This window comes from Ips typographus, linkage group LG4, assembly GCF_016097725.1.
Source record: "Ips typographus isolate SLU linkage group LG4, UJ_Ityp_2.0, whole genome shotgun sequence".
NCBI lineage: Eukaryota > Metazoa > Arthropoda > Insecta > Coleoptera > Curculionidae > Ips > Ips typographus.
In genome coordinates, this window is record NC_138425.1 from 264,096 (window position 1) to 289,022 (window position 24,927).

At 39.1% G+C, this 24,927-nt stretch overlaps 1 protein-coding gene and 2 long non-coding RNA genes across 6 annotated transcripts in view; 1 reads left to right on the plus strand and 2 right to left on the minus strand.

Annotated features, from left to right (window-relative positions):
- Positions 1 to 279: 279 nt before the first annotated feature.
- On the minus strand, positions 280 to 3,422 carry LOC145728270 (uncharacterized). Its single transcript, XR_014178034.1, has 3 exons — positions 3,285 to 3,422; positions 1,748 to 2,660; positions 280 to 1,368 (listed from the first exon to the last, which is right to left on the minus strand). It is a non-coding gene; the product is annotated as an uncharacterized LOC145728270 (long non-coding RNA).
- Positions 3,423 to 3,605: 183 nt separating this feature from the next.
- On the plus strand, positions 3,606 to 8,076 carry LOC145728271 (uncharacterized). The gene is made up of 3 exons (XR_014178035.1): positions 3,606 to 6,305; positions 6,364 to 7,205; positions 7,283 to 8,076. It is a non-coding gene; the product is annotated as an uncharacterized LOC145728271 (long non-coding RNA).
- A 179-nt stretch (positions 8,077 to 8,255) lies between these two features.
- Positions 8,256 to 24,927, minus strand: part of LOC145728267 (ecdysone-inducible protein E75-like) — a 54,235-nt gene continuing 37,563 nt past the window's right edge. For 2 of the 4 annotated variants that reach the window (XM_081978356.1, XM_081978357.1), the window contains exons 2-5: positions 21,873 to 21,961; positions 13,976 to 14,120; positions 11,574 to 11,815; positions 8,256 to 11,097 (exon numbers count right to left, since the gene is read on the minus strand). In XM_081978356.1, the coding sequence (XP_081834482.1) occupies positions 9,367 to 11,097; positions 11,574 to 11,815; positions 13,976 to 14,120; positions 21,873 to 21,961 (2,207 nt within the window). In that variant the 3' untranslated portion in view covers positions 8,256 to 9,366. Of the gene's footprint in view, positions 11,098 to 11,573; positions 11,816 to 12,090; positions 12,252 to 13,975; positions 14,121 to 21,872; positions 21,962 to 22,773; positions 23,085 to 24,927 lie in introns of those variants that run through there. The other 2 variants (XM_081978358.1, XM_081978359.1) reach the window with 2 other exon arrangements.

Below are 24,927 nucleotides of genomic sequence, written 5' to 3' on the forward strand. Positions count from 1 at the left end.
TTAACGAGAGTTCGGGCTAAGCTATTAACAATTAATAGGCTTTATCCTTGGGGAATTAATTGATTGCCCCGTTGGGGATCGAATATTAATTGGCCCTCTTGCGTTCAAATTAATTGGTTTGTAAATCTTGACGCTTTTGTAACGAAAGGGTCTAATAACAATGGTAGTTTGCGGACGAAGGATTTTGTTAAGAGATTCTGAGGTGGCCTGCACTCATAATCAAACCACCTCACTAAAAGGCCAGAAATAGACACAAAGGACTATTTATTCCAACAATTTATGCAACGCACATTCCTATTTATAAAAAAAAATACAAATCCGGTACTGCAAACATTTTAAAAATACTTTCTCTGTTTAGATTCAAAGTCAGGGTCGACAGATTCACATGAGTAAATTGGCGTAGATTTCTGGCAAAATTGCAAAATCTAATTTTTGATACGTGTAGCACAATATTCGAGTAGGTATTGTTGAGGATCGTTATAATACGAATTACTGTTTTTCTACCTGGTAATTAAATTCATGTTACGTATTTAAAAAAATTGATACTTTCTGAAATCAACACAAATAAGTGAATTTCTATGCTACGCATACGCGTAAAATGGTTTTTGCTTGAATAGCACCAAAGTAGGCGGTGCACGTTTTGTAAACTTGACGTCACGATGACGTAATTGAACAAAACATTATATAGGCCAACTGTCAAATTATGTCATCGTGACGTTAAATTCGCTCGGCACACTTGATGGCGAGTCAAAATGATGTGCATGCACAGCCTACTTTACCACAAATGCGAAACTTATTAATTGAAACGCCATCTTACCCGTTTGTGGTATAAAAAATCGTTTATTAGTGTTTATTTAAAAAAATATCAACTTTTAGTACAATCTTGCCCTAATTTTAAGCAAGGAACAAAGTACAATTATAAAAATTGGAGTGTTCTATTTAAAAAAAAAGACTTTTCGCACTTTTTAAGTATTATTCTTTTAGGTCAGTTTTTGATCACTCTGTATCATTATTTTTGTCATTTTTCGGCACCCACTGTTAGAGCCAACCTTATTTAACATGACAAAATACAAAAAGCAAGAGAAAAACCTTTTCTAAAATGCGCAAATTATAATGGCAAATGTAAAATTTCACATAAAATGATAAATATTTCAGAAACAGATACATTTAGGTACAGGACATTATACATAAAATATGTCTAGAATTTGTCGTTGAATCCAAAAATACAAAAAAATATACAGTGTGTTTTATTTAAAATAAATTATAATCATTATGGCTCTAGGAACCCAACATCATATTTCTGGATCCTGGAGGGTACTACTAGTTCAGATCTGGATAAAGTGACGAGAAAGGCTTCTCAGGAACTATCTAGAAGCAACAAAAGACAATCAGATTTAAACCAATGAATTGAGCTGAGAAATTAAAAAATTATCGAAACTTGTGTTAAGAAAGAACAGAGAAACTTCGATTAGAAGAAGGAACTATTGCAATCCTTTACTATTGCTGTCCTGGAAAGTACAACACACAGCAAACTAGTTTAAACACTGTTCAATACAAGAAAATCTGTAAATCCTTGAAACTAGGTAAGCAAAACTGGTAAATGGTTCTTATGTTATTACCAAGAACATTCATTCAAAATTATTTTTGTTGCTCTTACAATGAAGGATGCTTTAAAATGTAACTCACATATCTGTGCATGTAACAAGTACCTAATAAGTTTACTGTACTAGAAAGCACTTGTACCTACCATTGAGTATAGTTTTGACGTAAAATCATCCCACTTCAAAGTGTTCAACCACTGTTGAGTTAGATCCGGTTCTTTGTAAAGTAAAAAACTGACACGGTTGGGCTTTTTTCTGAATTGCTGTTACAATGTGGCTTGAAACACTTATGAACTTACGCAAATAACCTCAAGTTTTGATTTTAAACCGTAAAAATTCATCTAATCCTCAAAAAACTGAATTTCCATAATACAAACAAACGTAAACTGTCACCACCATATTGGAATTTTTGACAAGCACCTAGACTTAGTATAGTAGGCGCTGAAACAATGCTTTGGAGAAAGATAGAGATAACTTTTTAAGTACGTATGTGTCAATCTGTCAAAACGAATGTAACGTTATACGCTAGTTGGTCACATGACCACTTCATCAGAAAGACCAATTGGTATCAGGTGACTGAGAATTTTTTATTTTGCTCCAGGAGGGTTTCAATGCCATTGATGGTTTTACTATTCTTATCCCAAATCCTATGTATAATTTTGAAATTTCCATGCTTAGCTAACAGAATATCGTAGAATATCTACACTTAAGATAAAAATTATATAAGAAAAAGTTTAGGTGGGTTTTTGGGGTCCAGAAAAAAACAAAATTCAAGCTCAAAGGCGTTTTGAGACTAAGCCCAAAGCAACAGTGAATCTTAACATTCGAAACGTTTAATTAATCATTACATTAGGTATTTTATTGTACAAAATTCCAGTTTCATTAGAATCAATCGGTCAATTACGTAAACCATGAGCCACATTAAGACTAATAATGACCGGCTTGACCTTGGCTGTGAAACAATACATAAAAGAATACCGGAGTTTGAAGGTCTCGTCATTATTTATGGGTCTGAATCCCGGTGGAGCTGTCCAGTCACTGTTTTGCATACGGTTTTACCTAAAACATCGAGAAATCAGCATTTCCATTGAATTATGTTATTGTTCAGACTCCGGTCCGGCATTTGAACTTGAACGGATAGAAGGAAGTGATAATTTTTCATCTGACGATATCATTACGCAAACAACATTGGCCGAGCCGAACAAAACAGTTCGGCAATTTAAATGTCCAATGTCGTTCTCGTTTAAATAAAAATTTACTGGAACACCGATCCAAGGATTAATAAACTCATTTCGTTTGGAGAACGGACGAACAATGGCATATTATTCAATTATGAAATAGAATCCCTAAAGGTCAAAGTAATGTTTGAAAATGCGATTTAACGACCTACTAATCATAGCAAAGGACGAACTTTGGCCTCAATAAAAATTAGACAATTTGGAGAGACCCCCGAATTTACATACACAACAACCATATTCGAAAGGTTGACAAAGCTTTGTTGGTTTTCAGTTCATTGCAACGTAACTCGATATCTGAAAACGAAACGAGTGCTGCATAAGTAAAAATAGAGGACAATTTTACATAATATGTCAGGATGTTACCAACAGCGTTCATCTGCCGGAAAAATCCACGATTACAGCCAAAGAATGCTTAATATATCCACGTGCTAACCCTTGAACTTACGGATTTAATTTTAAGCTGCCTTGACTTCTAAGCTCTGCACAAAATCAGAACTCGTCGATAGCGAAATCCCATATCACAAATCAGTTTGCTCAATCGAATAAAAGTGGTATTAAAACCACTCTCTCTCTGATATAAAGATCTTCCTTAGTAGTGTCTCATAGAAAACCTTGTTTTTATTAAGGATGATCTCGAATTAATTAAATTAAGCGCTGCGAGAGATCCACTTGACCGTCAATTGACTCGAATGATTCACGAAACGATTCTACTTCCTCATTTGTCACTGGTTATGCTATACGACAAACGCGTATTTTCCGGTTAGGAATTTTACTGTCGCATTGATTGCAGTGGGATTTGAATGAAGGTTCAAATCAAGGAAAACTCAATTAGGAGGCGCATTTTTATTATAATATGTATAGTCGTTTGCTTATGAGGTATGGCAACACTGCTTTGTAAATGTCATGTCAATTGCGGACTGACAGAGAAATGTCATTACTGTCATTGGGGGGGATAGATTTTTGATTGAAAAAAAAAATAACCACACTTATGTTTTACGAGTTTTACGCTGAATTTATAGTTTGAAATCCGCAAGAAGTAAGCAGTAATACTTGTAGCACTTTCATTCATAGTTTGACAAATAAGCGCAAGCCGCAGTAAGCAGCAAGAAATTAATCATTTTCATTTCTTACCTTGCTTTTTACTGCTTCGTGCACCGTCGGCTGCCTGTTTCACCCATTCGTGGGTTTTCGAATTGTCATTTGTCAGGTATCCCATCTTTTCTGGTTTTTACTTGGCTTACTTGCAGCTACTATGATAAAATAGTTATCGACAAAATCCATTTTCCGTAAAAATCAGCAAACATTCAATGAATAGAATAGAAATAAAAAATTCTAACCAAATTTATATTGTAAACAAACTGTCAAAGTCAAATAATCTGTAGTCTGTCAGTTTGCTAACGTCAACGAACTATGAATTGAAACATTTGCGGAGCGGCTACTTCTTACTACTACTGCTTGCTGCATGCCGCTTACTTCTTGCGGAATTAGAACAATGAATCCAACTTAAATTAATTCAGCTCGTTATTATTTCGGCCATCATAGATCCCCACAAATACTAGGAACTAACTTCAGTTGAGTTGAAATCAATCTATTATTATATTTTTGTTATCGTTCGTCAATTCCCAATTTTGCAGCACATGAAATTGGTCTAATCGTCCATCGTCCGGTATCATATCGCGTCCTTGGCCTTGAGTTTCATATTGGCCCGACTCGTGAACGTTATTATATTTTATTAGGCCATAACGCCTGATTATCGGACATTTTTATATCTCGACCTACGTAACGGCCTTTATCGCACGATTTCGTGCAAAATTCGATCGGAAATCCAACCTTTTGTAAGGCGCCTTTATCAGTATTGTCGTCAATCACTCGAAGGGTTTTTTTCTAGCAAGTTCCATCCAGTCATTCAAAACCAAATTGTTTATCCACAAACAGATTGCACATGTTACTGATTTCCTGCACGTGTTTCGTATTGAAAGAGTTTAGGTATATTTTGTGATATCGTATTTTGGGTCACTGCTATGGTGTGTACAATTGTTTTCCTTAAAGCTTATTGTATCAGTTTACCAAGTTTCTAGCTTTGCAAAAATTTGCTTTGACCCTAAATTACTCCCTTATTTGACAAGCTACGTCAAAATGTCATAGGGAACAAAAAATAGAGCAGATTTCAAGCTTTCCAAAAATATCCAGATAACACCGTTTGGCCGCTAGAGGGCGTCAAATTTCCTTTACCATAATGTCACGTATTGTATTGTAAATATTTTTTAGTCAGATTTCATGTATATCTTATCTGGCCGAGTTCCTGGCAAAGAAATGGTTAAAATGTTAAATTTTAGGTCTAACTCTGTTAGTTTTCGAGATATCAAAAAACCGACTGCACCAGCGTCTTTTCCGGGAAATTTTAACATAAAATGTCACCAAGACGTCAACTGTAACTTGACAAATAAAGAAGTTGTATTTTTTGACACTTCCAGGCCGCCATTTTGAATTTTCTGTCAAAATATAGACTTGCACCTCATTTTAAAGGAAATTTTACGTAGTTTCAATAAATGACAGACAAAATGGCTTTCCAGCCGCCATTTTGTATTTTCTGTCAAAATATTGACTTGCACCTCATTCTGAAGGAAATTTCACGTAGTTTAAAAAAATGAGAAACAAAATGGCGTTTTAGGCCTCCATTTTGAATTTTTTGTCAAAATATTGGCTTGCACTTCATTTTAAAGAAAACAGTAAGTAAAGTACACAAATAAACAATAAACATAACTTCAAATCAAACCATCATTTTTTCTGCAAATGTCATTACGAATGACACTAATGACATAAAGAAGACATTTTTCTGTCGAATTGTATCCAATACAGGATTATATCTAGGCTGTAAAACTGACATATCAGTACCTAAAAATCCTTCAAAGTCATTCAGAAATATCGAATTCCGGCTAAAGCAATAAATTAAACCGAAACGGATTTAACTTTATCTTTGACATTGAAAAGGATAAAAATGCCAATGACGAAACGCGGGTAACAAGTGTTTGTTTCGCGTAATGTAAATTTGAATTATTTTCAACCGATAAGGAATAAACGGCCTTGAACTAGAACGTTTGACTTGATCAGTTTCCGTGTTTTTTTTTTGTTGTTCCGAAATTTTCCCACCTCTAAAGGTTAAAAAGGACGCACTGTTGGTACTGCATTCAAACTGCGCTTTAATTCTCCGTTTGACGTCGGACAGTCTAGTTAAAGGTTCTCTAGTTCAAGGTTGCTACGAATTGATAAGGTTTTTCTCTATGTTGCTATCCGTTTATTATGCACAACCTGTTTACGTAAACACCACATCAAGTCCAATAACACACGGTTAATTATCCGTTTCGGTAATATTTGCGTACAATTTCAGACGAATTCGCTGGCATCAACATAATTAGATATATTGTTAATCCGCGACCTTGTTCGTTGACATTTGCTGATCACATCGGTAACCTTGGGACCAAAGATGGTACGTTATTGATTTATTAATATATTTTCCATTTTAGCCTGAAAAACAAGCCAGTTGTCGCGTATGGTGACCTTCCAATGGCAAAGGCGTAGGTTTCCGCTTTTTTTTTGTAATTATTGGATTGCCCGTTTCCCATCCTTTGTAGACACAATCGAACAACTTTTATTTATTACAATGTTGCTTAGGACAGTGCTCCAAGTGAGAGATTAGTGAAATAATTCTTTGAAACAAGAAAAATCTTGATAACGTTGATAACGAGTGTTCAATAATTGTTATGGTCGTAGTTGGCTGTGGTTGGATTGACAGCTGTCATATAATAATTGTTTGCAACGTTATCTAAGACATATGGTCCATTTTTTTTCCGTGGCGGTTACGTCATTATTTGCCTTTCTTGTCTATTACATGCGTTCCGAGCGCGATAGAATTTTGACGTCATCTAGTCACGTCGGCAATGAATCAGGACGACAAGGCTTGGAAAATCAGCCGCCATTGTTGACGAAAAGTAAACAAAGAGACATTTTTTATTTTTGATGTAAATTTTACAATATTTTAACGAGTATTTCGATTTAACTGCGATACTACGTGTGAGACTAGATAATGTGTGTGTGTTTCGGGAGTCAGTTTTGAAAATTCCACCTTCTTAATACACTTTAACTATCAAGGGGCCCAGTAAAACATTCTGAAGGAACCAGAGTTTGTGGAACAGAAAAGGATGCCTTTTCTAATAGAAAACACTGTCACAATGAAACAGCCCATATATTTACTTACTCCCAAGAAGAGTTTTTACAAGAACACTACAAAAACCAAGTTTATTGAAGCCAGTGGTTCTCCAAGAAACATGGATATAGAGTAAAGGTGTATTTAGCAGAAGCTGACAAGGTGATTTACCTAATATTATAAAAAGAACTCTGGTAGAGTATTAATGAGCTGCTAATACTAAATAGCTTATGTTTCAGGTACCTTTATTTGCCTAATCTGGAGTTTGCTTATCATGCTTTGAAAGGGTCCAAATTTAAAAAGTCCCATTATCAATTACTCTAAAAGACTCTGAACAAAAGGTGTTTGAAGCTATGGTTATAATGGTGTTGTCAAAATCCATATGCAGAGTGTTGAAAAAACAAATTTCTAATAAGTTTCAGGTAATATTCAGATTTAGGAACACCCGTTACATAAAACGTGAAATTATTTTGAAAAATGGTGCAAACCAAGTATACCTCCACCATCTTTTACGATTCGAAATTTCGTCCGCTAATGACACAGTTTAGAGACCTTTTCACTTTCTTTCTGGTCTGTCTCTCTCTTTCTCGTCCAAGTCCAATCTCGTCTTCATTTGCATACAATGAGAGAGCAACAATTTCGCCTTGATCTCGAAACAAACGAGTTCACTATCTTGTACATACGTTTCAGTCGCGCAGGCCTAAGGGAGAAACGTTGCTATCAATTGTATGAATGCAACGTGTGATTCGAGTGCCAGTCCAAATCGAAACCATCAACAACGGAAGGAAGAAAGTTTCTTTTTAAGGTCGAATATGAGAAATTTGGTTTACGGATCGCGTTACTTAATTTGGAGTGGGTCAGAGACGAAGCCATATTAGTTATGATCGGAACGAGACCCATTTATACTTCCGGTGTCCGATAATTTGAACTTTCGAAAGTCTACTTTTTATGCTTCATGAATCATTACTATAAAGTACAACAATTACTGTATTTAATATGAAATGAATGAGAATTTAAATAAAAGTTATACTTACCTGCATCTATTATTTTATAAAAATGTTAATCAGGTTGTTTTCGAATGTTACTCTTGACCCGTAAACTTTCTCCTCTAAATGTTTTATGCAGTATCAAAAGGAGATTAGATTAATTTCACTTTTTCCAAACAGTTCTGTGCGATTTTTTGTGGTTGGGAATGGGGAATAAAAGACCAGATTTATATCACCAAAAGACATGTTTTATTCTGTCTGCCTCAACAAGCTTTAAATTTACAAAAAATGTTTATTACACTGATAAACAAACGTCGCCTCGTCGGTGCCGGACAGATAACTGGAAAGTCACCGGTCGTACACCCCGACACGCTACCGATAAACAAAATCAAAATCACTTACTTAGTCGATACAATATCGATATTTGCAGTTTAATAAATACACAGATTGTTTGATCCTACTCTGTACGTAGTAATTAGTTAAAAGTATGTATAGGTAATTGAGGGCAGAACTCTGCACGTCCTAATTTTGCGAGCAGGGGACTAACAATGAGGGGCGCCCCGAACGGTGAGTTGCCCACCTTGTGGGGCCTAGTACGTAAATAGGGGCATCCCCTCTCAGTCTCGTGTCTCCTAAATCGACTCGCGCCTAATCTAAATGAAAAAGAAAGGTGGCGATACAATTCAAAATGAGATTGATGGACGATGACGGTGAACGATCGATGATGCTTTTTACAACTGAGATACGCGAATATTTAACACAAACTTACTCCATAAATATATCCTACAAATCAATTTATCACATATATATTATATATATATATATTAACAAAATTATAATTCATAAATCTATAATTATTATTATAATTATATAATAGGATTGATTGGGTGCCGATGCCAAAATTAATCGTAATTTACATTTACGCGATAAATTTATCTTTCTTCATCATTTTTTTAAATAGTACAAGTATTTGTTTTAAATTAGTGATTGTTTGAATGAGAAATTCTTAACTAGTATATATAATACGGAAAGGGCGGCGACGACCGTCTTGGTCCGCTATGTACAGAATGGGCGACGGTCATCCGCCATGGCTGAGGAGGAAGTAATCTTTTTTACAATCGGCTAATCTACGCAACATGATCACACATACAGAGACAAAGATATAGACAGCAAAATAGAGACAAATGTACAAGGCAAAATGAATTTTTGGTTGGTTTCAATTAGATTAAAGTGGCACCAAAAGGACCGGACAGACGAGGCTGACACATGACAGTCTCTCACCGCGCGGACACGAGCACTCCACTTTGTACTGTTGTTGTTAGGTCCATTGCCATCCCTTACACCTCTAAAGTGACCACTTTCGGTCGAGGTGACGGAGATGGCGATTTTTTCGATAGGTTGAGGGGTTGTTGTGAATCCGCCACGTCCACCTGCAACTCCAACAGCCTCGGGGTGTGCGGAGATCGAGACGGCGCCGGTGACGTCGAATGAGGCGATTGCAGGTGCATTGGACTGGCAGAAGCAGATCGAGCACTCGTTATCACGCTGGTCGCCCACGCGGGTTGCAAGAGACCGCTCGTCTTGTATGGACAAGCCGTAGGAGATGCGCTTACGTGAGGAGAAGCTTGCGGTACGGCCTCTCCTCGCATAATATAACTGTGTATCACCTCGGTGTTTTTCATCTGCTCAGCTGTCATTCTTGGGCCTTCCATGAGGCTTTTGGCCAACATTGAATGCGAACTCGACAACGAAGATTGCGGTGGTGATGACAATTGCATTTGTAATTGAGATACTGGCGCTGGAGGAGGTGATAGCACAACGGCAGGCTCTGCTTCGGCCGAATCTTTGTTTCGTAAGGCTCTGAATTTTTTGTGCGGTTTGTAGGCCTCGTCCATTAAAGAATTGGTGTCGTATAATGGAGGCGCCTGCAACACACGCTTCAACACTGGCATATCCTCGACGATGTGGTGGTGATCGTCTACAGAGGATCTGGGGCTCGAGCACACCGACGTTGATTTGTCTACTTTTTCGGTGCCCGATTCGATACCAGAGTCGCTTGGCGAGTCTAGTTTCCTGAATCTGTGAGTTACTTGTGGCCTCGAAACTGGAGTTATCGTTAGCCCGTTGCTGATCAGATGTGATGTTGCCGCTAATTCGTCGTCTCCCGAAGACGTCGAACCGGAGTTGGCTCTGTGTCTGTGGGGACAGAGACCGCCAGCCAATGTGGCTGCTAGAAGAGGTGCACTGGCAGCGTTCGCGCTGATGTGATGGGTGGGAACTTGATGATAATCACTTGAGATCATTTCAGATGAGCACATGGATTCCGTGCTAGACACCGAGCCCAAAGGAGATTTGGCTTCGTCCATCGTTACATCCGACGACGAGGACCACGATGAGGCGGCTGGACTTTTACTGTTATTACATTCCTCTTCTACGGGGGAATTCCATAAATGGTGCTGTTGTTGCATCATTTGTTGTTGTTCGGTCATCTTGAAGGCCAAAAGTTTTTCCGAATGTAACGTGTTCAACGTTCTGAGATCTGGAACTTTTTTCATTAGCTCGTCCAAGATGTGGTGTTGACCGGGATGGTTTTGGGTCACGACCGCTTGCAGACAATGTTTGAGCTTGTTTTGCATTTTTTCAATGAGCTCGGTGTTTCTTAGGCCGGGCCGATCAGCAGCGATAACAACCACCGAACAAAACAAACCGATTTCCGCGTCCGACAAACGCAACGAATTCATGCGATCGGCAAAATCGAACATACTGTCCATGAGGAAACGGGCGTTCGAACTGTTGTGGATCGAGTCTCTTTTTAGCACTTGCCCGTTTAAACAGATCATGCTGGCGGTTTGCGAATCGAACATGCACGCGAGCCGCACCAGTAACACTTCGAACACGCCCGCTTTCAGGAGCGTAACTTGATCGTCCTGGGAGAGCAAAGAGAATCCTGGAATGCGCTTTGCAAATTCCACGACACCTCGGATGGCTGGAGAGAATCGCTTGGAGAAATCTTGAAGCAACTCTTGTTGGCCAGTTAAAGGCTGAGGATTTGGATTCAGAGGACAAGCCTGTAACAAGGAAATTCTATTTTAGTTAATCTCGTTGTGACCATGAAGAATTAATAATGCATTTCGTATGTATGACCTTTAGTGTGCATTTCTTCCGGTAGAAGGTTACTAGCGGACAACCTAAGTAAAGCCGAAATTTCAATTTTGCTTACTATGTAGATAAAATCGAGTTGTGTTCCATTGAAACGGATTAATTTCTGAATTCGTTTAAATATTATCTGAACGGAGGTCATCTTGAGACGTTCAAGTGCGCGGTAACCTTGTTCCCTAGACACAAGTGCGACAAAGACAGACAATAATGAACCCATGAGCCTTGAATGTTTCCGCCTGTCCCCCTGTATGGACAAGGTCGACTGGTCTGTTAGTAACGTATTCTGTTTGGCTTTGTTTAGGGTTCAATTATATAGTCGCCCTATTTCCGACCCTTTTGCATCGTCGCACTTGCTACACTTTTTTTCTGATAAAATTAAACTTACCAAAGTTGGCGGACATGCAGTGTAGGACGGCTGTTCTCTGGCTCGTTGGAGCATCGGCTCCACTTTATCTCGAGTGAAATCGCAAGTATCCACGTGAGCTCTGACCACGGTGGCCAACAGGCGCTGTTCGTCATCGAGTTCTGCAGCTACAGCTTTTTCCAATGTTCTTGAATTGGAGCTTTGTTGCATGGCCGCTAAAATGCGGGCCTTTTCTCTTTTGGGCACGCGACCGAATCTCACCGCTGCAAAGAAAAAATCGATTAGTTGATTATCTTTTTTACGAATTGAAAATTATTAGACAGTTGCCATCAAATGTGGGACACTGAAGGAGAAAGTGGATGTGATGTTCAGAGAAATTTTATTCGTTACTTTCACGACGATGAAAGTGTCTTGGAATGAATGAAAGTGATTTTTCTTTTTTCTGTAAAAGTTTTTTTTTACAAAAAAAAGTTTAAAATAAAAAATAATCACAAAAAAAGAACCGAACGACGAACAATAAACGAAAGAAGACACCTACGTGCGTTATGATAGTTTACAACTCCATTGAGTATTCCTTTGAGGATGGGTAACTCCTCTGTCATCTTGCACTTTTCGCGGGCAACCGGGCTGCTAGCGTAGCGAAATATCGCGCGACCTGGCATTCCCGACGAACGGTGTTGAACGAGTGGCGCGAAAGCGTCGAGAACGTAGCGCGATCGCTCCCCCCACACGTGGCCCCACGTTTCTTCCCCCTCTTCGCTCCGCAACGCCCCCCCCCCCTCATAACCCTTGAACTTGAAGCCGCGGCGCTGCGCTGACGCCCGCGACCGATACGCGCGCCAGCGTCAAGGTCGTCATCGCGGCCGCCTACGATTGCCAGCCACTCCTTTGTTTTCAGCGCGGGAACCCCAAGCGCTGTTGCCAGTTTGTGTGTTCATTTTTAAAATTTCGTATTTTTTTATTGGGGATTTGAGAACTATGCACGTTGTTTTTTAGTAAAGTATTATTTTGATGATTGATTAGACAAACCCATTCTAATTAAACTTTAGTCAAACACACCCATTTAAATCAGTGTAATAACCTAACTTTTTTCTTGTCATAATGTAGCAAAGCTTAAAATGTATGAATGCAAGTAAATTGTTCACAAGATAATTACAAAAAGTGGCAACAATGTGTAACGGTGAAATTGCTGGAGATGACCTTGCCTCGTTCTGAAACTTTTCGATTTGACGTCATTGAACTGATGTAATGTAATAATAATGGTGGTTGGCAATAGTTTCTGATAATTGGTTCTTGACTCAACTCAATTATTATCTTTAAATTAGAGAATTTAAGGAGTGGCCTAAATATTAACGGACAATCTACATAATTATCTTTGTCTGTGGTAATGGCAACAGAACAAACAAACATATTGAGTGCAATCAAAGTTTGTTAACCCTTTCAAAGTCAAGACTGTATTGAACCGAACGAGAGCACATCCCGCCTCAGAGTGAGTTAGTTCAGGTGGTTGACGTTGGCGCCGCCACCTACACACAGGCGTCTCTGTTTATTTAAATGAGATCACGCGTTGTTGCCTATACCTCTTTGGTTTCATACGCGCAAAAAAAAAATATAACTATTTGTCGCGCAACCGAAGGTGAAAACGATCCGAAAGTGGGTGAATGGCACAGGTTCAACGACTGAGAAAAAAATTTCTCCATTGAGGCAATTAATCGGATTGATTACGAAATGGACGAAACTTTCTCGCGAGGCAATGAACCTCTCGAAAAGGAGGCTATACGTAAAACTTTCATTCTCGGTCACAATGAAACGAAACAGCAGCTTTCACCAAATTAGGTACACTTTTTTTTTATTGTTGTTGCAAATGCAACAAATGTTAAGTAATTGACTAATTGTTTGACAGAATAGTAGATTAGGGGAGAAACGTATACTTGGAGGTTAGAGAAAGCGCAGAAATTTTTTCAAAAAATCCAACATATTGACCTCCAATCAAGTTGTTTCTTATTACATTAGTTCATTTCATTGTTCTATGCTGCTGTCAAAACTGATTTAACTTAGTTGGCTTTGGTATGAAAACGTCACAAACGTAATATCCGTTACGTAAGAATAAAAGCAACGCCGCCCGCGATGGTGACATACGAAAGTGCGATAAGTGGCACAACGATCTCGGGTTATCGTGTATAGTATTCACGCACACAGAAGTTGTCGACCTCAACCGACTTGCAATGCAGATCGTTGTGCAAGAAGGTTCATTCACCTTTCGGACTTTCTCGGCGCCGTTCGAGCTATGTCGAGCGCGGTCATCGACCTCGTCCGGACCGGGCGACCTATATTTACCTCTCTCGATTATCGGCCCTATTCTATTATTATTTGCACAGGGAAGGACAACTACTGTCTAATTTAAAAAAAATTGAAAAACTTACCGTCTCTGCTCATGCCCACAGCGATGCATTTCTTAAGTCTGCAATATTGGCACCTGTTCCTGTTGATCCTCAGGATGGAGCACTGTTGATTTTTGGTGCAAGGCCTGTACTGGATCTTTTGTTGGATGCTGCGTCGGAAGAAACCCTGCGGACAATCTTTGTTTGAACATTCGTCTCCCGAAGACGATTCGCACCCCGAACTGCTATCGTCAGCAGCGGAACTGTTGCCGCCGCGTTCCAACCCTTTCCCCACTAAGGACTCGTTACACGGTAACACTGCCATCATATTGTCACTAACTAATTTTAATATTGATAGGTGAACATACTTTTCGAGAACGACTTTGATTCTGTGATCGCACGTCTGCTCGTTTACGAACTCAACGTAGCACTGACGCCAGGCCAGGCCGCGAAGTTAAGCGGGCTGTTAACCAGATGACCCAGTTCCCGGTTGTTCACCCGCCAAAGTAAGCTCGCGAGGCCAGTTCACTGCGTGAAAGTGAGAGTCGTCGGTCTCTCTCTTTCGCACGCCGAACGCCGGCAACCGACAAGAACGGAGCGTGTTTCGTCACCGCGCTTGCCTTGGTTCCATTGTTGCCTCAGTCGCCCAATTTTTTTTTCTTCACCCACAAACGATCATTTTCTCATCTTAAATTGCCGTACTTCACAAAATCGAACCTCACGATGAGCGAAAAAAAGGAAAACAAGGGTGATCTAGAAAATTCGAGATAAATCGACTAACTGACTAAAACCAGGTCGATGAACTGGCCGCCGCAACTCGCTGGGTAAAATCATATAATTGCAATAAAATAAAAACGCAAGTAAAGCGCTATTTACATTCGATTATAAACAATATTGCGTTAATTGGGTTGTTATACCATTGTATATGTTTTGCAGAAAACAAAATTTGTTTGTTAATGGAAATGCTCTGATTTCGTGCATTTTTAGGAGTTTTGGCCTATTCGCAGCCTAGGACAACTGAAAGCTAATTGCCTACCGTGATTAAAGCGACTAAAATGGACTGGCAAGTGTTTTGTACGAAAATTTAAAGATATGAGAATTGGGACACATCTTCACATAAAAAAATCGTTTAAAACCAGTTGAATTGAGCAAGGCTAGTTTTTTTTAATAGAATCGAGCTGTGTGAAGGTTGGCTGGCGTACGTACGTATACGATATCTTGCCCAATCAGAGCGGTACATAATTTGTTTATCGGATTTCGGTAAATAACGAGGTCGAAACAATAATACACTATCCGAAAACCGGGCCGACGAACGGAAACGGGGTTACACAGGCGTTATCTCGAAATTGAGCGCTCGCGCTCGCCCCAGTTCGGGCCCCATTTTTGCGAATTAACATCGACTAATACACAATAACAATATGATTAAGAACGAAGGCGGGGGCCGTTGAACCCGACAACGCGAATTCGAAATTGACCGGTCAAAGAACTTTCGAGACGGCCCCCCGTAGGTACCGAATATGGGTTTCTCGGGTGACGGTTCACCGGCCCCATGACGTCACAAGCCAACTGTCACTCTATGCCGAGCGCGTTACGTCATCGCGGTAACCGGAGCGATTTCTTCCGAACTCTTCGCCTAGAACCGGTGTCAATGGACTCTTTGTTATTGTATGTGTGTACCTATGCCAAAGTACTGTTCTATTTTTAACCATCATAGGTGAACTGAGTACGAGGACCTCTTTATGAAAACGGTTATTTGCGTGCAATTAAAATTATTTTTCTTTCATTTTATTGTTACTATCACACTTCTGATCATACATAATTATGATGTTGTTAACTTAAAACCACCCTAAGCTCTATACAGAGTAACTGCCTTGAAAAGTTTTATCGTAGATGAGAGATTATTTAGAATCCCTATACTTTACACATAAACAAACTTAAAAATTGTACATAACATGCTAGTGGTAAGAGGAACGAACCATCACATTCAATCTCTGATTGACATAACATTTTCGCTATTTGCTTTAAGCTTAGTTCTCATAACCGCGTTTTGCGTCTGACGTCACCTATTTCCTTTTGGTCAACAGTAAATTTTCAGCTGACAGATCTGGCGAAACTTTTAATTGTCAATTGTCACAATTTGTTAATATTGTGTTTATTTTTTTAACTTAACTGTTACAGTTTTAAATAGCTATTCTGCTATTCAGCTAATTCCGAAACTAATTCAGCATGTTTTGCAGAAGTGTATTCTTCATTCTTGCCGCCTCGGAAACAAGGATAAATGAAAATATTTTCTATTCTCAAAGTTCCATGGCAATTGCCACATAAAAACTAAAAATGAATTTGAGATATTAACCTATATTTTATATGAATATAAATATAGGGAACCTACCTCATTTCTGCTGTATTTATTAATTTTTTTTCAGTTTTGCCATTCAGATATATAACTTTTGCCCTCTGCGTCGTCCAAAATGTCAAAACACTAGAAACAGACGCAAGAAGTTAAAAATTTTCAGCTTCTTGCAAGCTGTCATTTTCAAATTTTGTTTCTACCAATAAGAAATAAGTAACGTCAGACGCAAGACGCGTTTATGAGAACTTAGCTTCACTTTTGCAAAACATTCACAGGTTCAGTATTAAAGATTCAAAAATCGCTTTGTCAAAGTATGTCTGGAATAAGAATAAAATTAATTTTAAGTGATTTCTGGTATGAAATAGTTGACCAAACTAGAGTACCAATTATGACAAAAAATATGCCAGGTCAAGTGAGATGAGTGTGATGCGGGTTCCTGGAAAACCGAATAGGTGCTCTCTTTCTCTCTCTCTCAGGTCACGGCGTTAGATAAAGCTATTACGAATCCGAAACCCATCGCTTTCTAGAGCAAAATATCGGCCATCTCAGGTTGTTTACCTTATAGAGGTCAGCATGTTATTATTCTAATTTTGCCATTTCCTAGAAATCGTCTCGCGTACGCCTCGGAGTATTATAGTAGCGGAACCATTTAGGTATTTTGCCTCCGAGTGTCACTGTTGGCGTTTCGTACGTTTTATTACAACTAGTGACTAATAAAATGAAGTTCGATTGTGTATTATTATGATGACATCATAACGGGTCAGCGCACTTTGATGACCTGAAATCGTGGGTGCTTCGCATTCACAACGGTGCACCAGAGTGCACTGACCAGCTCAACGTTGCGGTTGCCACCCCAAGTCAAACAAAAGATAACGCAGTGCTGATAAGAGTTCATTACATACTGGGACGGAATACTTGACGACGACACCTTCTTTTGTTTGGGTGTGACACGGATCGCGCACGTTCTAGAATATACTCGATTATCATAACGATTCACCGTCCGTAGTACACCTGAACGGGAACGTCATCATCGAGTCGTCGTCGTCATTACGTCATCGAGTCTCGTAAGTTCTTTATAACGGCTGTATGCAAGCGAGGTGTCAATGCACTCTAACGACGGCGTCTTGATTGTTCCGCAAAGCCGCTAGAACCAATGATTTGGATAATTGAGCGGACATTCAAATTGGGTTGCACTTTGGCGGGTGTCGAAACGGCTCTTTTCTATGTAATGCACATTTTTTTCAAAATGGCGCCAAGATGGTGAACGAACTAGAAATGGGGAGCCCAATTAGACAGTTAACAATTAAGTAAACAGAAAGTCGTAGTGTGGCCAGTCCGGTTTTTGACTCACATTCGCGAATTTATCTAGAATAGGCCAATATATGGAAGCTGATAATGACTAACACCCACAAAGACTCAACTTATTGTTATTTGACCTGCGATAGTTCCGGACTAGAATAACCGTTACATCCGACTATTTTCGAAGTAAAAGATGCTAAAATGATCTTTTTGATGTCTGGGTCATTAAAACTATTCGAGGTGTATGAACTCTAAAAATTCTACATATTTTTTTTTTTTTTAGCAACGAAAAAAGAATGAAATATGTTACAAGAGTAATACAAAGTATGAAATGTATAATCATCTAATTTTTGTATAACGATAAGAAACATGGCAACATCGCAAAGAAAAACGACAGAGCGATGACGAGACGGCGCAGGTTTTAGATTTGCGGGTTCGTCGACCCTCATCATAACGCCCCGTATACCTAAACTGTATCGCGAACTTCAAATTTCGACCGTTGGCATCTCTGTTGCGCTCGCTCATCCGCTATCTACCATCTCTTTTTAACCGCGTGGCCTACGTGACCGACGAGCAAAATCTAGAAAAATGTGTCATGTTTGTTTTATCTGATTAGAAGATGACATAATTCCGCGTTTATTATACAAAGCGGATGTTTTCAGATGTTTACGTGATTTTTTTTTTTTTTGAATAAGATAGTTGCGATTTGATAACAGTTTTTGGTTTATGACTGAGCTAATTTCATAAATTGCTTCAATTGACCGAATATCCAGTTTTATCCAAGCTACGAAAAAGCTCGCACACGCTCCATTGATTTAAAAATTAGCGTGCCCCATTTTCGATGTTCTAAATCGGAGCCCGGGAGGTGAACGACTCGAAAATGGGGCGTCAGGTAAACACACACACACGGTGGATTGCAGAAATTGTTTATCGAGGTCGAAATGGCTGACGTAGATTCGTGTAAATAATAAACAGGGTTTTTTTGTTTTCGTCACCGCCTACTTATACTCGAAAGCCTAGAAGGCGCTTGTCAAAAATTTCAATATGGCGGGAAATAGTGGTGACAGTTTGCGTGTGTTTGTATTATGGAAATTGAGTTTTATGAGGATTAGATGAATTTTTTCGGTTTCAAATCAAAACTTGGGGTTATTTTCGTAAGTTATTTTTGTTTGCTGCCTGTTCGTAGGTATTTCAAGCCACATTGTAACAGCAATTCAGGAAAAAGCCCAACCGTGTCAGTTTTTTACTTTACAAAAAACCGGATCTAACTCAACAGTGGTTGAACACTTTGAAGTGGGATGATTTTACTCCAACACTATTCTCAATAGTAGGTACAAGTGCTTTCTAGTACAGTAGACTTATTAGGTACTTGTTACATGCACAGGTATGTTAAAGCATCCTTCATTGTGAGAGCAACAAAAATAATTTTGAATGAATGTTCTTGGTAATAACATAAGAACCATTTATCAGTTTTGCTTACCTAGTTTCAAGGATTTACAGATTTTCTTGTATTAAACAGTGTTTAAACTAATTTGTTGTGTGTTGTACTTTCCAGGACAAAAGTTCTACCCAATTTGTTTAGGCTGGACTTGATTGTGTATAAAAAAGCTCTATCTAATACATATCTGGATCAGGAATTAACTTTTTTTGATTTTTCACTCACAACTTACAATCAACTACACGAAACAATTAAAAAAAACATGTTTCTTACTGCATCTGCATAGGTTTGTGTATAAAACGAAAACCGCTAACGCGGCCATTAAAAGTGACATTTTAGGCTTTCTAGTATAGAGGGCGGTGGATAGGTAAGGGGTGTTCAGTAATTGTTATGGTCGTAGTTGGCTGTGGTTCTCTCGTTCTAGCATGAACGTAGGGCCGTTGATAAGTTCGTATATGGTTTGAAATGACAGCTGTCATATAATAATTGTTTGCAACGTTATCTAAGACGTACGCTTTTTGTGACAATTGCCATCCATAGGCGACCTGACCATAACAATTATTGAACACCCGTTGCTTTTTATCTAGAAACCTATGAAACTCAAAATGGTAGTCCATATTGCTCACAGAGACTTGATTGTAAATACAAATTGAAATGAGAAAAAGTCAGTCTCAAAATTACTATTAATTAATAGTTCAGACTCTCGACAAATTAAAGAAAGAAACGTACATTTCTAAAGATGAACAGGAGACCTCTTAACCCAAATTTCCGTTGAAAAGCGAGCGGGGTGAACGAACCGAACCTGCAACATGGCGAAACGGGAATAATAACGAAATCGGGGCTAAACTGGAGCCTAATCGACCTAAATTGAGGTGAAGGCTCCCTATTTTCGAGTGGCCCGACCTAAATATTCATTCGGGTTGGCGTTCCCACAAGCTATACTAACTGACTTTATAATAAGTGGTTTTGTTCTTTCCCCAACCAGTAAATTTCCAAAAGCCATATTTTTTATTAATTATGTATACGAAAATAATTTCAAAAAAATGACATTTACCAGTAAAAAGTGCAATAATCGATAGCTAAACGAATGATACCGTTACCGAATTCCGAACTCAATGACTATGTAGGTCATTCACCCGCGCATTGTAAGCGTTTAAACTCGCCACAAAGTAAGTGGCGCCCTCGCGCGGCCAACCGTTCGAACTACTACAAGCAAAGAGTTTTTGCATCAACTTTACGATAACGCTATTTCCTAGTTTTTTAAACTATAAAACTACTAGTTTCAGAGCAATGCTCTTGAAAAAAAATGGTTGGTAAACTAAAAATCCAATTTAGCAAGGAACAAAAGATAAAACCCTTAAATCGATCATTTTTTCGGCTTGCCGGATGTTTGCTAAAAAAACCCTTCCATCAGCTGCATAGTCCCGAGAAAGGGTTTTCAATTTTACAGAATCCTTCAGTAGGGGGTATAAAATTTCTAAAGAGCCGGTATTAACCCAAACGACAGGTATAGGAGAACCCTTTATCAGCTTCGCTATTCGATATCGCTAATGGGGAGGTATCAAAAATTGGCCCAAAAATTGCATCTACCATCTGCCATCCGTTTAATTGAGCAAAGGGTGGGCTGACGCCAGTTCCGCACCTTTGCCCTTCCAGGTCATCGAACGTTGCCAGTGCGAGTTCTAGAAAGGGAAAACGCCCACATATCCGCAGGTGTTGGAGCAACATTAGGCAACGTCGCGTCACGACCTTGAATCTGCTCGATTAAGAGCCACCTGCCATTTAAGCAGATAAGAAGAAGAAAGGAGAAAGCACGCATTAGTTACCGGCGACCGCTGGCGGGACCACTTTTACTTTTTGATTCGTGCGCGCCGAAGATCAGCTGCATCATCCAACTGTCATTATTATGTTGGTTAGGTTCCTTTTTTGCCATATTATTAACTTAATGGGATGTTTTGATTTGGCATATGCTGCTGGAAGCTAAAATTGATTTATTTTATAATAATTAATAACTTTTCAACGAGGAAGTACTTGTTGAGTTTCAATGTTAAACTTCCTGATGGAAACCGTTGGCAACCCTGAATTGTTAGCATACTGATTGGTGATGATGGAGCCTGTTATAGGCGAGAAACAATTCGACAAATTGTGACGCACTCGACTTCTTAATTTAGGCGAAATCCTTGAATTCGGTCAGTTTCGGTGAAGGTCGCGCATGCTACTATTATTTCCGCAGTGACGTACGCCTGTACAGGGTGGACGGTAAGTTACAATAAGTTAGAACTGAATAGGGAACCGTGCGGCAATAATTGTGTGTTACGCCACTGTGATCAATCTACGTCGCGTTGAAATTTCGATCATTGACACCGCCAACCGACCTTCAACTCGGTCGATTTTGCGTTGAGAAGATGGGAGCCCGGGCAGGTAGAAAATAACTTTGGCAACCGTCAAATCCGCCCTTATGCAGTAGGCGGACTGCACCCTTAAAACCCAGCCCACACCGCAAAAACGCCATTTCCGGGTTTCGAATTCGAAGGCGAACCAAGACGACCAGGAAGCTGTTTTTTAGTGTAAACGAGTCCTTAGTAAGTTTTTTTGGCAACAATTGAGGTGATTTTGAAAAAGTTGATTGTAAGGTCGGCAACTTTATTAAATAATCTGGTTACATTTTGAAAATTGCTTTTGCCTTCAAGATAAATTGATTTATTGCCTTCCACCTTCTGAGTCAAGATTATTAGAAACTTTTGTAAAAAGAGCAAATTCTACTGCCCTAGTTACTCATCATCACAACAGATTATTTAATATAGTCCCTTGACCTTTCCAAGAAATAAAAAAGTAAAAACAACGTGACTCACTTTGCATCCTTCGCAGGAATGGACGCCGTAATGAAATCCAGAAGCCTTGTCCCCACATACTCGGCACAGCACTGTCGTACCGTCAAATTCTGGAAGAAAAAAAAACATTTAACTTACTATCATAACACACAGGGGGGATTACCAACCGTTGATAAGACACTTCATTCTATTAACTGAATTAGTATATCGAATGGTCAGGAACGTAACCGCGTTTGGAAAAGGCATCAGAGCGGAAAACGATGCAGAAAGAGAAAGAGAAGATACGTCGACCGCGAAAGAAATGGCTTTTACTTTCTCCAGCGGCGATGGTATGCGCCATTACGCAAGTGAGAGAAGAGATTGAAATGGTGAAAGTGGAACGGATGGAGTGCATCGAACGTGCTGGTGAAATTACGCAAGGTGCGAACCGGCTAGAGCAGATCCAGATTATTATTATTATTACGGCCAATGGAGGCAATGAACTTAGTGCACTAGGGGCATTGTTCGAGTAATTGTTACGGTTTTCTATTTTTACTAACCAACTTGGTAGTTGGCAAATAATGTTGTTCAATGAGAACCACGTAAAATAGCGTGCAAATCAAGTGTACGTCGGCTGATCGACAATTATTATCTTTTAGCCTCTAAGTGGGCCATTTACGAAATAAATCGTCAAAACAATGAGAAACTTTCAAATTTGATGATAAGGTCGCGGGGTTTGAGAGCAACGAACCTTTATCGAGAAAAATATTTCTATTTACGTACTAGTCGTTATGTGTGTGTTTCCAAGATGTTACATATTAATATTGCTAGTGCATCATGATAATATTGTTCAACTATAAACGAGTACTTATGTAATAAATATATTACATTGTCTAATTTGATTCTTGAATTTGTTACACAATTTACAACAAAATGAACAAACCTAAATTTAAAGCGGGTTCCTTGGTTTCTCGAAAATCCATGGTAGTATGCGAAGGTTCGGCCACATGAGGCATAGAATGCACACTACTGTCAGGTGAAATAATCATGGTAACAGTTTAAGTAGTGTAATCCAACGAAAAATAAACACTGCCAACACAAACAAAATCACTAACAATTTGACAACGATCAATCAGAGTCAGTTTGTGTCATGATCACGGCCAACACAACAATGATAGGACACACTTGCTCTTGAAGAGCGGGTACGACGAAGCCAACTCTAAGAGTGAAAGTCCGAGTTGATACTGGGGCTCTTCCGAACCGAGTATAGTAAATATTGCAACGATACCTGAAGGGAAGAAGGGAAGCGGCAAACGCTCGCGCCAGAGTTCAACGTATTTTGAAGTTGGAGGTCACTGACAATAACGCCGGCAACCGGACCAATGAGCGACGGCCAGCCTGGCAGCGATTGGTCGGAGCTCGCGCAGCCCCACCTGGCGGCCGGAGTGGGAGCAAGTTCATCGACACAAACCTTGACTGAATTACCCAGACTTAGCGTGCAATGATCGGCCAAGGCCGCGAATAGCGCGCACACCGCCTTTCCGCCGATCACTCTCGCAACGACGGCGATGCTGTTTTGTTCGTTCTTCTTTGCTCGTTACCAGGGTGAAACCATCCGACTTGACCTCTCTTCTTCACGGATTAATTACGCGGATGACTTTGCTTCTTTTGATGACCCCTGCCAATTGGTACAGTACTGGACAACCACCATATTATCCCGATTATTCATGTTAATGTAATAGTTGCATTAGGTACACAATTTGCTTGTATTTCTGCTCAAATTTGTTTAGTGAAATTAAAATTAAAGAAAATCTTGTCCATTCTATAATAACTTTACAAAGCAGTCCTACGTGAAAGTTTCATTCTTTTTATGAGATTCAAACCTTTCACGTCTTCAGGTACCCAATGATCAATGAAATTTTTTAAAATACTGAATACCTAAATAAGTACAGTTCTCTATCTTAGCTAATAAGCTAAAGTCCATGTTCATCATTAAAAGTCACTTTCGAATCGAATGCAACTACATACATGATTAGTGAAACCTGTAGCAATGACACGCGAACTGGAAGAGTAACGTTTTGTACGTGAACTCGCCTGAACTTGAACAATTTCGCGTTTAACACGTGAATTTATAGAAATGTTCATTCGAGGGGCATTATGGTGTACAAATTTAAGAAATTAATGGGTATTACTGGAGGTACATTGATATCTAATGACATATAAAAGTTTAAAAAAAGCGTGGCAAATAAGCTAGTTATTGAACGAAAGAATGCACCGAAAAAATAAGTCAATTTTGACACCCTCTAGCGGTCAAACGGTCTAACCTACCCATTCAAATCGAGAGACTGTTAGAAAGCTCATTGCCTTGGCTATCCATTGAAACACTACTAAAAATGGTGCAAATGAACGAGTTATTGAAGATTGAACAAAAGAATGCACGAAAAAAAGCCATAAAAAAATAGTCAACTTTGACGTTCTCTAGCGGCCAAACCGTCTAACATATCAACCCAAATTGGGCAATTTTTAGAAAGCTCATTCCATTGGCTATTCATTGACGTATAAAACTCTAGGAAAAATAGTGCAATTGTCAAAGTTGACGCCCTCTAGTGGCTAAACGGTATCACTGACCAACCGACTTTTCTACGTCAATGGAAAGCTCATTTCATTGGCTGTCCATCGACATATAAAAGTATATACAAAGTGTTACAAATACGTGTGTTATTTACGGTTTACAGACAGGGTGCCCCAGAAACACATTTTGACTGGTTTGGGTTAATTTGACCCTGGAAAATTAGGAAAACACGGTTACATGAGCTACTAGGTGGTCTACTATGATGTAATTCATAGAAATTTCTAGAAAAAACCGATTTGGCAAATGACAATTTTTGTTAGGGTCAAATTTGCCTGAAAAGCCACCACTATTCCAATGGATTTTGCGTCATATTAGCAACTTAGTGCAATCGAAAATCGACTTTAATGATTTTATTTCTACAGTTTTGCTAAATTTGACACTGTGCTAGGTTTGTCGATTTAAAAAAAAATCCCTCAAAGAAGTTAGAGTGGTTACAGTCAAGAAAAACGTTTAGTTAGCTTTGGA